The following is a 13,052-nucleotide window of genomic DNA, read 5'->3' as shown; positions in this document are numbered from 1 at the left end:
AGAAGAGAAGAGGTCTGCAGCATCAGGAGAACAGAAGAGAAGAGGTCTGCAGCATCAGGAGAACAGAAGAGAAGAGGTCTGCAGCATCAGGAGAACAGAAGAGAAGAGGTCTGCAGCATCAGGAGAACAGACGGGAAGAGGTCTGCAGCATCAGAACAGAAGAGAAGAGGTCTGCAGCATCAGGAGAACAGAAGAGAAGAGGTCTGCAGCATCAGGAGAACAGAAGAGAAGAGGTCTGCAGCATCAGGAGAACAGAAGAGAAGAGGTCTGCAGCATCAGGAGAACAGAAGAGAAGAGGTCTGCAGCATCAGGAGAACAGAAGAGAAGAGGTCTGCAGCATCAGGAGAACAGAAGAGAAGAAGTCTGCAGCATCAGGAGAACAGAAGAGAAGAGGTCTGCAGCATCAGGAGAACAGACGGGAAGAGGTCTGCAGCATCAGGAGAACAGAAGAGAAGAGGTCTGCAGCATCAGGAGAACAGAAGAGAAGAAGTCTGCAGCATCAGGAGAACAGAAGGGAAGAGGTCTGCAGCATCAGGAGAACAGAAGGGAAGAGGTCTGCAGCATCAGGAGAACAGAAGGGAAGAGGTCTGCAGCATCAGGAGAACAGAAGAGAAGAGGTCTTCAGCATCAGGAGAACAGAAGAGAAGATGTCTGCAGCATCAGGAGAACAGACGGGAAGAGGTCTGCAGCATCAGGAGAACAGAAGAGAAGAGGTCTGCAGCATCAGGAGAACAGAAGGGAAGAGGTCTGCAGCATTAGGAGAACAGAAGAGAAGAGGTCTGCAGCATCAGGAGAACAGACGGGAAGAGGTCTGCAGCATCAGGAGAACAGACGGGAAGAGGTCTGCAGCATCAGGAGAACAGACGGGAAGAGGTCTGCAGCATCAGGAGAACAGAAGGGAAGAGGTCTGCAGCATCAGGAGAACAGAAGGGAAGAGGTCTGCAGCATCAGGAGAACAGACGGGAAGAGGTCTGCAGCATCAGGAGAACAGAAGAGAAGAGGTCTGCAGCATTAGGAGAATAGAAGGGAAGAGGTCTGCAGCATCAGGAGAACAGACGGGAAGAGGTCTGCAGCATCAGGAGAACAGACGGGAAGAGGTCTGCAGCATCAGGAGAACAGAAGAGGTCTTCAGCATCAGGAGAACAGAAGGGAAGAGGTCTGCAGCATCAGGAGAACAGAAGGGAAGAGGTCTGCAGCATCAGGAGAACAGAAGAGAAGAGGTCTTCAGCATCAGGAGAACAGAAGGGAAGAGGTCTGCAGCATCAGGAGAACAGACGGGAAGAGGTCTGCAGCATCAGGAGAACAGAAGAGGTCTGCAGCATCAGGAGAACAGAAGAGAAGAGGTCTGCAGCATCAGGAGAACAGACGGGAAGAGGTCTGCAGCATCAGGAGAACAGAAGAGAAGAGGTCTGCAGCATCAAGAGAACAGAAGAGAAGAGGTCTGCAGCATCAGGAGAACAGAAGAGAAGAGGTCTGCAGCATCAGGAGAACAGAAGAGAAGAGGTCTGCAGCATCAGGAGAACAGACGGGAAGAGGTCTCCAGCATCAGGAGAACAGACAGGAAGAGGTCTGCAGCATCAGGAGAACAGAAGAGAAGAGGTCTGCAGCATCAGGAGAACAGACGGGAAGAGGTCTGCAGCATCAGGAGAACAGACGGGAAGAGGTCTGCAGCATCAGGAGAACAGACGGGAAGAGGTCTGCAGCTTCAGGAGAACAGAAGGGAAGAGGTCTGAAGCTTTAGGAGAGAAGAGGTCTGCAGCATCAGGAGAACAGGAGAGAAGAGGTCTGCAGCATCAGGACAACAGAAGAGAAGAGGTCTCCAGCATCAGGACAACAGAAGAGAAGAGGTCTCCAGCATCAGGACAACAGAAGATAAGAGGTCTGCAGCATCAGGAGAACAGAAGAGAAGAGGTCTGCAGCATCAGGAGAACAGAAGAGAAGAGGTCTGCAGCATCAGGAGAACAGAAGAGAAGAGGTCTGCAGCATCAGGAGAACAGAAGGGAAGAGGTCTGCAGCATCAGGAGAACAGAAGAGAAGAGGTCTCCAGCATCAGGAGAACAGAAGAGAAGAGGTCTCCAGCATCAGGAGAACAGAAGAGAAGAGGTCTGCAGCATCAGGAGAACAGAAGGGAAGAGGTCTGCAGCATCAGGAGAACAGAAGGGAAGAGGTCTCCAGCATCAGGAGAACAGAAGAGAAGAGGTCTCCAGCATCAGGAGAACAGAAGAGAAGAGGTCTCCAGCATCAGGAGAACAGAAGAGAAGAGGTCTGCAGCATCAGGAGAACAGAAGAGAAGAGGTCTGCAGCATCAGGAGAACAGAAGGGAAGAGGTTTGCAGCATCAGGAGAACAGAAGGGAAGAAGTCTGCAGCATCAGGAGAACAGACGGGAAGAGGTCTGCAGCATCAGGAGAACAGACGGGAAGAGGTCTGCAGCATCAGGAGAACAGACGGGAAGAGGTCTGCAGCATCAGGAGAACAGAAGAGAAGAGGTCTGCAGCATCAGGAGAACAGAAGAGAAGAGGTCTGCAGCATCAGGAGAACAGAAGGGAAGAGGTCTGCAGCATCAGGAGAACAGAAGAGAAGAGGTCTCCAGCATCAGGAGAACAGAAGAGAAGAGGTCTCCAGCATCAGGAGAACAGAAGAGAAGAGGTCTGCAGCATCAGGAGAACAGAAGAGAAGAGGTCTGCAGCATCAGGAGAACAGAAGGGAAGAGGTCTGCAGCATCAGGAGAACAGAAGAGAAGAGGTCTCCAGCATCAGGAGAACAGAAGAGAAGAGGTCTCCAGCATCAGGAGAACAGAAGAGAAGAGGTCTGCAGCATCAGGAGAACAGAAGAGAAGAGGTCTGCAGCATCAGGAGAACAGAAGAGAAGAGGTCTGCAGCATCAGGAGAACAGAAGGGAAGAGGTCTGCAGCATCAGGAGAACAGAACAGAAGAGGTCTGCAGCATCAGGAGAACAGACGGGAAGAGGTCTGCAGCATCAGGAGAACAGAAGGGAAGAGGTCTGCAGCATCAGGAGAACAGACGGGAAGAGGTCTGCAGCATCAGGAGAACAGACGGGAAGAGGTCTGCAGCATCAGGAGAACAGACGGGAAGAGGTCTGCAGCATCAGGAGAACAGAAGGGAAGAGGTTTGCAGCATCAGGAGAACAGAAGGGAAGAAGTCTGCAGCATCAGGAGAACAGACGGGAAGAGGTCTGCAGCATCAGGAGAACAGACGGGAAGAGGTCTGCAGCATCAGGAGAACAGACGGGAAGAGGTCTGCAGCATCAGGAGAACAGAAGGGAAGAGGTCTGCAGCATCAGGAGAACAGAAGAGAAGAGGTCTGCAGCATCAGGAGAACAGAAGAGAAGAGGTTTGCAGCATCAGGAGAACAGAAGGGAAGAGGTCTGCAGCATCAGGAGAACAGAAGAGAAGAGGTCTGCAGCATCAGGAGAACAGACGGGAAGAGGTCTGCAGCATCAGGAGAACAGACGGGAAGAGGTCTGCAGCATCAGGAGAACAGAAGGGAAGAGGTCTGCAGCATCAGGAGAACAGAAGAGAAGAGGTCTGCAGCATCAGGAGAACAGACGGGAAGAGGTCTGCAGCATCAGGAGAACAGAAGAGAAGAGGTCTGCAGCATCAGGAGAACAGACGGGAAGAGGTCTGCAGCATCAGGAGAACAGACGGGAAGAGGTCTGCAGCATCAGGAGAACAGAAGAGAAGAGGTCTGCAGCATCAGGAGAACAGAAGAGAAGAGGTCTGCAGCATCAGGAGAACAGACGGGAAGAGGTCTGCAGCATCAGGAGAACAGACGGGAAGAGGTCTGCAGCATCAGGAGAACAGACGGGAAGAGGTCTGCAGCATCAGGAGAATAGAAGAAAAGAGGTCTGCAGCATCAGGAGAACAGACGGGAAGAGGTCTGCAGCATCAGGAGAACAGACGGGAAGAGGTCTGCAGCATCAGGAGAACAGAAGAGAAGAGGTCTGCAGCATCAGGAGAACAGACGGGAAGAGGTCTCCAGCATCAGGAGAACAGACGGGAAGAGGTCTGCAGCATCAGGAGAACAGAAGAGAAGAGGTCTGCAGCATCAGGAGAACAGACGGGAAGAGGTCTGCAGCATCAGGAGAACAGACGGGAAGAGGTCTGCAGCATCAGGAGAACAGACGGGAAGAGGTCTGCAGCATCAGGAGAACAGACGGGAAGAGGTCTGCAGCATCAGGAGAATAGAAGAAAAGAGGTCTGCAGCATCAGGAGAACAGACGGGAAGAGGTCTGCAGCATCAGGAGAACAGAAGAGAAGAGGTCTGCAGCATCAGGAGAACAGAAGGGAAGAGGTCTGCAGCATCAGGAGAACAGAAGGGAAGAGGTCTGCAGCATCAGGAGAACAGAAGAGAAGAGGTCTGCAGCATCAGGAGAACAGAAGGGAAGAGGTCTGCAGCATCAGGAGAACAGACGGGAAGAGGTCTGCAGCATCAGGAGAACAGACGGGAAGAGGTCTGCAGCATCAGGAGAACAGAAGGGAAGAGGTCTGCAGCATCAGGAGAACAGACGGGAAGAGGTCTGCAACATCAGGAGAACAGAAGGGAAGAGGTCTGCAACATCAGGAGAACATTATATATACTACAACAGTGTACAGGACCTGCTCCTCTGTCACCTCCATGTGATATATATACTACACCAGTGTACAGGACCTGCTCCTCTGTCACCTCCATGTGTTATATATACTACACCAGTGTACAGGACCTGCTCCTCTGTCACCTCCATGTGTTATATACACTACACCAGTGTACAGGACCTGCTCCTCTGTCACCTCCACGCGTCATATATACTACACCAGTGTACAGGACCTGCTCCTCTGTCACCTCCATGTGTTATATACACTACACCAGTGTACAGGACCTGCTCCTCTGTCACCTCCACGCGTCATATATACTACACCAGTGTACAGGACCTGCTCCTCTGTCACCTCCACATGTTATATACACTACACCAGTGTACAGGACCTGCTCCTCTGTCACCTCCATGTATTATATATACTACACCAGTGTACAGGACCTGCTCCTCTGTCACCTCCACGTGTTATATATACTACACCAATGTACAGGACCTGCTCCTCTGTCACCTCCACGTGTTATATATACTACACCAGTGTACAGGACCTGCTCCTCTGTCACCTCCACGCGTTATATATACTACACCAGTGTACAGGACCTGCTCCTCTGTCACCTCCACGTGTTATATATACTACACCAGTGTACAGGACCTGCTCCTCTGTCACCTCCATGTGTTATATATACTACACCAGTGTACAGGACCTGCTCCTCTGTCACCTCCACGTATTATATACACTACACCAGTGTACAGGACCTGCTCCTCTGTCACCTCCATGTGTTATATATACTACACCAGTGTACAGGACCTGCTCCTCTGTCACCTCCATGTGTTATATATACTACACCAGTGTACAGGACCTGCTCCTCTGTCACCTCCATGTGTTATATATACTACACCAGTGTACAGGACCTGCTCCTCTGTCACCTCCATGTGTTATATATACTACACCAGTGTACAGGACTTACTCCTCTGTCACCTCCACGTATTAGATACACTACACCAGTGTACAGGACCTGCTCCTCTGTCACCTCCACGTGTTATATATACTACACCAGTGTACAGGACCTGCTCCTCTGTCACCTCCACGTGTTATATATACTACACCAGTGTACAGGACCTGCTCCTCTGTCACCTCCACGTGTTATATACACTACACCAGTGTACAGGACCTGCTCCTCTGTCACCTCCATGTGTTATATACACTACACCAGTATGCAGGACCTGTTACTCTGTCACCTCCATGTGTTATATATACTACACCAGTGTACAGGACCTGCTCCTCTGTCACCTCCATGTGTTATATATACTACACCAGTGTACAGGACCTGCTCCTCTGTCACCTCCACGTGTTATATATACTACACCAGTGTACAGGACCTACTCCTCTGTCACCTCCATGTGTTATATACACTACACCAGTGTACAGGACCTGCTCCTCTGTCACCTCCATGTGTTATATATACTACACCAGTGTACAGGACCTGCTCCTCTGTCACCTCCACGTGTTATATATACTACACCAGTGTACAGGACCTGCTCCTCTGTCACCTCCATGTGTTATATATATACTACACCAGTGTACAAGACCTGCCCCTCTGTCACCTCCATGTGTTATATATACTACACCAGTGTACATGACCTGCTCCTCTGTCCCCTCCATGTGTTATATATACTACACCAGTGTACATGACCTGCTCCTCTGTCACCTCCATGTGTTATATATATACTACACCAGTGTACAGGACCTGCTCCTCTGTCACCTCCATGTGTTATATATACTACACCAGTGTACAGGACCTGCTCCTCTGTCACATCCATGTATTATATACACTACACCAGTGTACAGGACCTGCTCCTCTGTCACCTCCATGTATTATATATACTACACCAGTGTACAGGACCTGCTCCTCTGTCACCTCCATGTGTTATATATACTACACCAGTGTACAGGACCTGCTCCTCTGTCACCTCCATGTGTTATATATACTACACCAGTGTACAGGACCTGCTCCTCTGTCACCTCCATGTGTTATATATACTACACCAGTGTACAGGACCTGCTCCTCTGTCACCTCCATGTATTATATATACAACACCAGTGTACAGGACCTGCTCCTCTGTCACCTCCATGTGATATATATACTACACCAGTGTACAGGACCTGCTCCTCTGTCACCTCCATGTGTTATATATACTACACCAGTGTACATGACCTGCTCCTCTGTCACCTCCATGTGTTATATATACTACACCAGTGTACAGGACCTGCTCCTCTGTCACCTCCATGTGTTATATATACTACACCAGTGTACAGGACCTGCTCCTCTGTCACCTCCATGTATTATATATACAACACCAGTGTACAGGACCTGCTCCTCTGTCACCTCCATGTGATATATATACTACACCAGTGTACAGGACCTGCTCCTCTGTCACCTCCACGTGTTATATATACTACACCAGTGTACAGGACCTGCTCCTCTGTCACCTCCACATGTTATATACACTACACCAGTGTACAGGACCTGCCCCTCTGTCATCTCCATGTGTTATATATACTACACCAGTGTACATGACCTGCTCCTCTGTCACCTCCATGTGTTATATATACTACACCAGTGTACAGGACCTGCTCCTCTGTCACCTCCATGTGTTATATATACTACACCAGTGTACAGGACCTGCTCCTCTGTCACCTCCATGTATTATATATACTACACCAGTGTACAGGACCTGCTGCACAGTCACCCCCATGTATTATATATACTACACCAGTGTACAGGACCTGCTCCTCTGTCACCCCCACGTGTTATATATACTACACCAGTGTACAGGACCTGCTCCTCTGTCACCTCCACATATTATATACACTACACCAGTGTACAGGACCTGCCCCTCTGTCATCTCCATGTGTTATATATACTACACCAGTGTACATGACCTGCTCCTCTGTCACCTCCATGTGTTATATATACTACACCAGTGTACAGGACCTGCTCCTCTGTCACCTCCATGTGTTATATATACTACACCAGTGTACAGGACCTGCTCCTCTGTCACCTCCATGTATTATATATACTACACCAGTGTACAGGACCTGCTGCACAGTCACCCCCATGTATTATATATACTACACCAGTGTACAGGACCTGCTCCTCTGTCACCCCCACGTGTTATATATACTACCCCCATGTACAGGACCTGCTCCTCTGTCACCTCCATGTGTTATATATACTACACCAGTGTACAGGACCTGCTCCTCTGTCACCTCCATGTGTTATATATACTACACCAGTGTACAGGACCTGCTCCTCTGTCACCTCCATGTATTATATATACTACACCAGTGTACAGGACCTGCTGCACAGTCACCCCCATGTATTATATATACTACACCAGTGTACAGGACCTGCTCCTCTGTCACCCCCACGTGTTATATATACTACACCAGTGTACAGGACCTGCTCCTCTGTCACCTCCACATATTATATACACTACACCAGTGTACAGGACCTGCCCCTCTGTCATCTCCATGTGTTATATATACTACACCAGTGTACATGACCTGCTCCTCTGTCACCTCCATGTGTTATATATACTACACCAGTGTACAGGACCTGCTCCTCTGTCACCTCCATGTGTTATATATACTACACCAGTGTACAGGACCTGCTCCTCTGTCACCTCCATGTATTATATATACTACACCAGTGTACAGGACCTGCTGCACAGTCACCCCCATGTATTATATATACTACACCAGTGTACAGGACCTGCTCCTCTGTCACCCCCACGTGTTATATATACTACCCCCATGTACAGGACCTGCTCCTCTGTCACCTCCATGTGTTATATACACTACACCAGTGTACAGGACCTGCTCCTCTGTCACCTCCACGTGTTATATATACTACACCAGTGTACAGGACCTGCTCCTCTGTCACCTCCATGTGTTATATATATACACTACACCAGTGTACAGGACCTGCCCCTCTGTCACCTCCATGTGTTATATATATACTACACCAGTGTACAGGACCTGCTCCTCTGTCACCTCCATGTGTTATATATACTACACCAGTGTACAGGACCTGCTCCTCTGTCACCTCCATGTGTTATATATACTACACCAGTGTACATGACCTGCTCCTCTGTCACCTCCATGTGTTATATATACTACACCAGTGTACAGGACCTGCTCCTCTGTCACCTCCATGTGTTATATATACTACACCAGTGTACAGGACCTGCTCCTCTGTCACCTCCATGTGTTATATATACTACACCAGTGTACAGGACCTGCTCCTCTGTCACCTCCATGTGTTATATATACTACACCAGTGTACAGGACCTGCTCCTCTGTCACCTCCATGTATTATATATACTACACCAGTGTACAGGACCTGCTCCTCTGTCACCTCCATGTATTATTTATACAACACCAGTGTACAGGACCTGCTCCTCTGTCACCTCCATGTATTATATATACTACACCAGTGTACAGGACCTGCTCCTCTGTCACCTCCACGTGTTATATATACTACACCAGTGTACAGGACCTACTCCTCTGTCACCTCCACGTGTTATATATACTACACCAGTGTACAGGACCTGCTCCTCTGTCATCTCCATGTGATATATATACTACACCAGTGTACAGGACCTGCTCCTCTGTCACCTCCACATGTTATATACACTACACCAGTGTACAGGACCTGCTCCTCTGTCACCTCCATGTATTATATATACTACACCAGTGTACAGGACCTGCTCCTCTGTCACCTCCATGTATTATATATACTACACCAGTGTACAGGACCTGCTCCTCTGTCACCTCCACGTGTTATATATACTACACCAGTGTACAGGACCTGCTCCTCTGTCACCTCCATGTGTTATATATACTACACCAGTGTACAGGACCTGCTCCTCTGTCACCTCCATGTGTTATATATACTACACCAGTGTACAGGACCTGCTCCTCTGTCACCTCCATGTGTTATATATACTACACCAGTGTACAGGACCTGCTCCTTTGTCACCTCCATGTATTATATACACTACACCAGTGTACAGGACCTGCTCCTCTGTCACCTCCATGTGTTATATATATACTACACCAGTGTACAGGACCTGCTCCTCTGTCACCTCCATGTGTTATATATACTACACCAGTGTACAGGACCTGCTCCTCTGTCACCTCCATGTGTTATATATACTACACCAGTGTACAGGACCTGCTCCTTTGTCACCTCCATGTATTATATACACTACACCAGTGTACAGGACCTGCTCCTCTGTCACCTCCATGTATTATATATACTACACCAGTGTACAGGACCTGCTCCTCTGTCACCTCCATGTGTTATATATATACTACACCAGTGTACAGGACCTGCCCCTCTGTCACCTCCATGTGTTATATATATACTACACCAGTGTACAGGACCTGCTGCACAGTCATCCCCATGTATTATATATACTACACCAGTGTACAGGACCTGCTCCTCTGTCACTCCCACGTGTTATATATACTACCCCCATGTACAGGACCTGCTCCTCTGTCACCTCCACGTGTTATATATACTACATCAGTGTACAGGACCTACTCCTCTGTCACCTCCATGTGTTATATATACTACACCAGTGTACAGGACCTGCTCCTCTGTCACCTCCATGTATTATATATACTACACCAGTGTACAGGACCTGCTCCTCTGTCACCTCCATGTATTATATATACTACACCAGTGTACAGGACCTGCTCCTCTGTCACCTCCATGTGTTATATATACTACACCAGTGTACAGGACCTGCTCCTCTGTCACCTCCATGTGTTATATATACTACACCAGTGTACAGGACCTGGTCCTCTGTCACCTCCATGTATTATATATACTACACCAGTGTACAGGACCTGCTCCTCTGTCACCTCCATGTGTTATATATACTACACCAGTGTACAGGACCTGCTCCTCTGTCACCTCCATGTGTTATATATACTACACCAGTGTACAGGACCTGCTCCTTTGTCACCTCCATGTATTATATACACTACACCAGTGTACAGGACCTGCTCCTCTGTCACCTCCATGTGTTATATATATACTACACCAGTGTACAGGACCTGCCCCTCTGTCACCTCCATGTGTTATATATATACTACACCAGTGTACAGGACCTGCTGCACAGTCATCCCCATGTATTATATATACTACACCAGTGTACAGGACCTGCTCCTCTGTCACTCCCAAGTGTTATATATACTACCCCCATGTACAGGACCTGCTCCTCTGTCACCTCCATGTGTTATATACACTACACCAGTGTACAGGACCTGCTCCTCTGTCACCTCCACGTGTTATATATACTACATCAGTGTACAGGACCTACTCCTCTGTCACCTCCATGTGTTATATATAATACACCAGTGTACAGGACCTGCTCCTCTGTCACCTCCATGTATTATATATACTACACCAGTGTACAGGACCTGCTCCTCTGTCACCTCCACGTGTTATATATACTACACCAGTGTACAGGACCTGCTCCTCTGTCACCTCCATGTGTTATATATACTACACCAGTGTACAGGACCTACTCCTCTGTCACCTCCACGTGTTATATATACTACACCAGTGTACAGGACCTGCTCCTCTGTCACCTCCACGTGTTAGATATACTACATCAGTGTACAGGACCTACTCCTCTGTCACCTCCATGTGTTATATATACTACACCAGTGTACAGGACCTGCTCCTCTGTCACCTCCATGTGTTATATATACTACACCAGTGTACAGGACCTGCCCCTCTGTCACCTCCATGTGTTATATATATACTACACCAGTGTACAGGACCTGCTCCTCTGTCACCTCCATGTGTTATATATACACTACACCAGTGTACAGGACCTGCTCCTCTGTCACCTCCATGTGTTATATATACTACACCAGTGTACAGGACCTTCCCATCTGTCACCTCCATGTGTTATATATACTACACCAGTGTACAGGACCTGCTCCTCTGTCACCTCCATGTGTTATATATACTACACCAGTGTACAGGACCTGCTCCTCTGTCACCTCCATGTGTTATATATACTACACCAGTGTACAGGACCTGCTCCTCTGTCACCTCCATGTGTTATATATACTACACCAGTGTACAGGACCTGCTCCTCTGTCACCTCCATGTATTATATATACTACACCAGTGTACAGGACCTGCTCCTCTGTCACCTCCATGTGTTATATATACTACACCAGTGTACAGGACCTGCTCCTCTGTCACCTCCATGTATTATATATACTACACCAGTGTACAGGACCTGCTCCTCTGTCACCTCCATGTGTTATATATACTACACCAGTGTACAGGACCTGCTCCTCTGTCACCTCCATGTGTTATATATACTACACCAGTGTACAGGACCTGCTCCTCTGTCACCTCCACGTGTTATATATACTACATCAGTGTACAGGACCTACTCCTCTGTCACCTCCATGTGTTATATATACTACACCAGTGTACAGGACCTGCTCCTCTGTCACCTCCATGTGTTATATATACTACACCAGTGTACAGGACCTGCTCCTCTGTCACCTAGAGGAGCTGTGATTTGTGGGCTGCGAGTGGCTGTAGAAGGTGAGACATAAAATGAGATGAGGTAGAGCGTAGAGCGTAGAGAAGAAGCACTTTATTTAGAAATGATGTAACCTCACAGTGCATCCGGAATCAAAGATCAGGAGTAATGGAGGCCTCAATGTCCATGTCTCCTGCTCCTACTCACATGCAGAGGCACAAAACATAAAAATTACATCAGGAAATAGAGAGAAAGCAGGAAGCCCATCTATAGATGTATGTACAAGGCAGAAGAGACCGAGACGGACGAGAAGGAGAGAGGGTATGAGGCTGAGAGGAGAGGAACAGGCAAGGAGTGTCATCCAGATCAATGACCATGTGCATGGAGGACCAGCCTGGAGAGGACAGGTGCAGGAGATCAGCGACAGGACCGGCAGAAGGACAGACGAGCTGATAGAAGTCACGCCTCAGAGAGAGGTAATGTCATTAAGGGCATTATCCAGTTCCTCACTGATGGCCTTATACTTCATCTTCTGAGCATAGACTTCATCTACAGAGTTTGAGGAGAACAGAAGGCAAAGAGCCGAAGACAGAAAGTCAGACCAAAGTGAGACCTCAGGAAGAAATACAGTGAGAAGGTTCAGGCAAAGTATGAGCAACCCATCAAAGAAAACCCAGAGAAGACAACATTAATGACTGAATAAGAACCCGGACAACCGAGGCAACGCAACCCAACCCAACCCGGACAACCGAGGCAACGCAACCCAACCCAACCCGGACAACCGAGGCAACGCAACCCAACCCAACCCAACCCGGACAACCGAGGCAACGCAACCCAACCCAACCCAACCCGGACAACCGAGGCAACGCAACCCAAC

General features: G+C 48.5%; 1 protein-coding gene across 6 annotated transcripts in view; it reads right to left on the bottom strand.

Moving 5' to 3' along the window:
- LOC140106888 (tropomyosin beta chain) overlaps positions 1–13,052 on the bottom strand; it is a 53,241-nt gene that overhangs the window by 645 nt on the left and 39,544 nt on the right. For 4 of the 6 annotated variants that reach the window (XM_072131514.1, XM_072131512.1, XM_072131518.1 and 1 more), the window contains exon 9: positions 12,268–12,724. The exons of the other annotated variants lie outside the window; for them this stretch is intronic. In XM_072131514.1, coding sequence (XP_071987615.1) covers positions 12,642–12,724 — 83 coding nt within the window. In that variant the 3' untranslated portion in view covers positions 12,268–12,641. Of the gene's footprint in view, positions 1–12,267; positions 12,725–13,052 lie in introns of those variants that run through there. 6 annotated transcript variants of the gene reach the window in all.

The sequence above is a fragment of the Engystomops pustulosus genome, unplaced genomic scaffold (assembly GCF_040894005.1).
Source record: "Engystomops pustulosus unplaced genomic scaffold, aEngPut4.maternal MAT_SCAFFOLD_59, whole genome shotgun sequence".
In the NCBI taxonomy this organism is placed as follows: domain Eukaryota; kingdom Metazoa; phylum Chordata; class Amphibia; order Anura; family Leptodactylidae; genus Engystomops; species Engystomops pustulosus.
The sequence above is the reverse complement of the archived record's forward strand: the minus strand, read 5'-3'. Positions and strand labels throughout refer to the sequence as shown.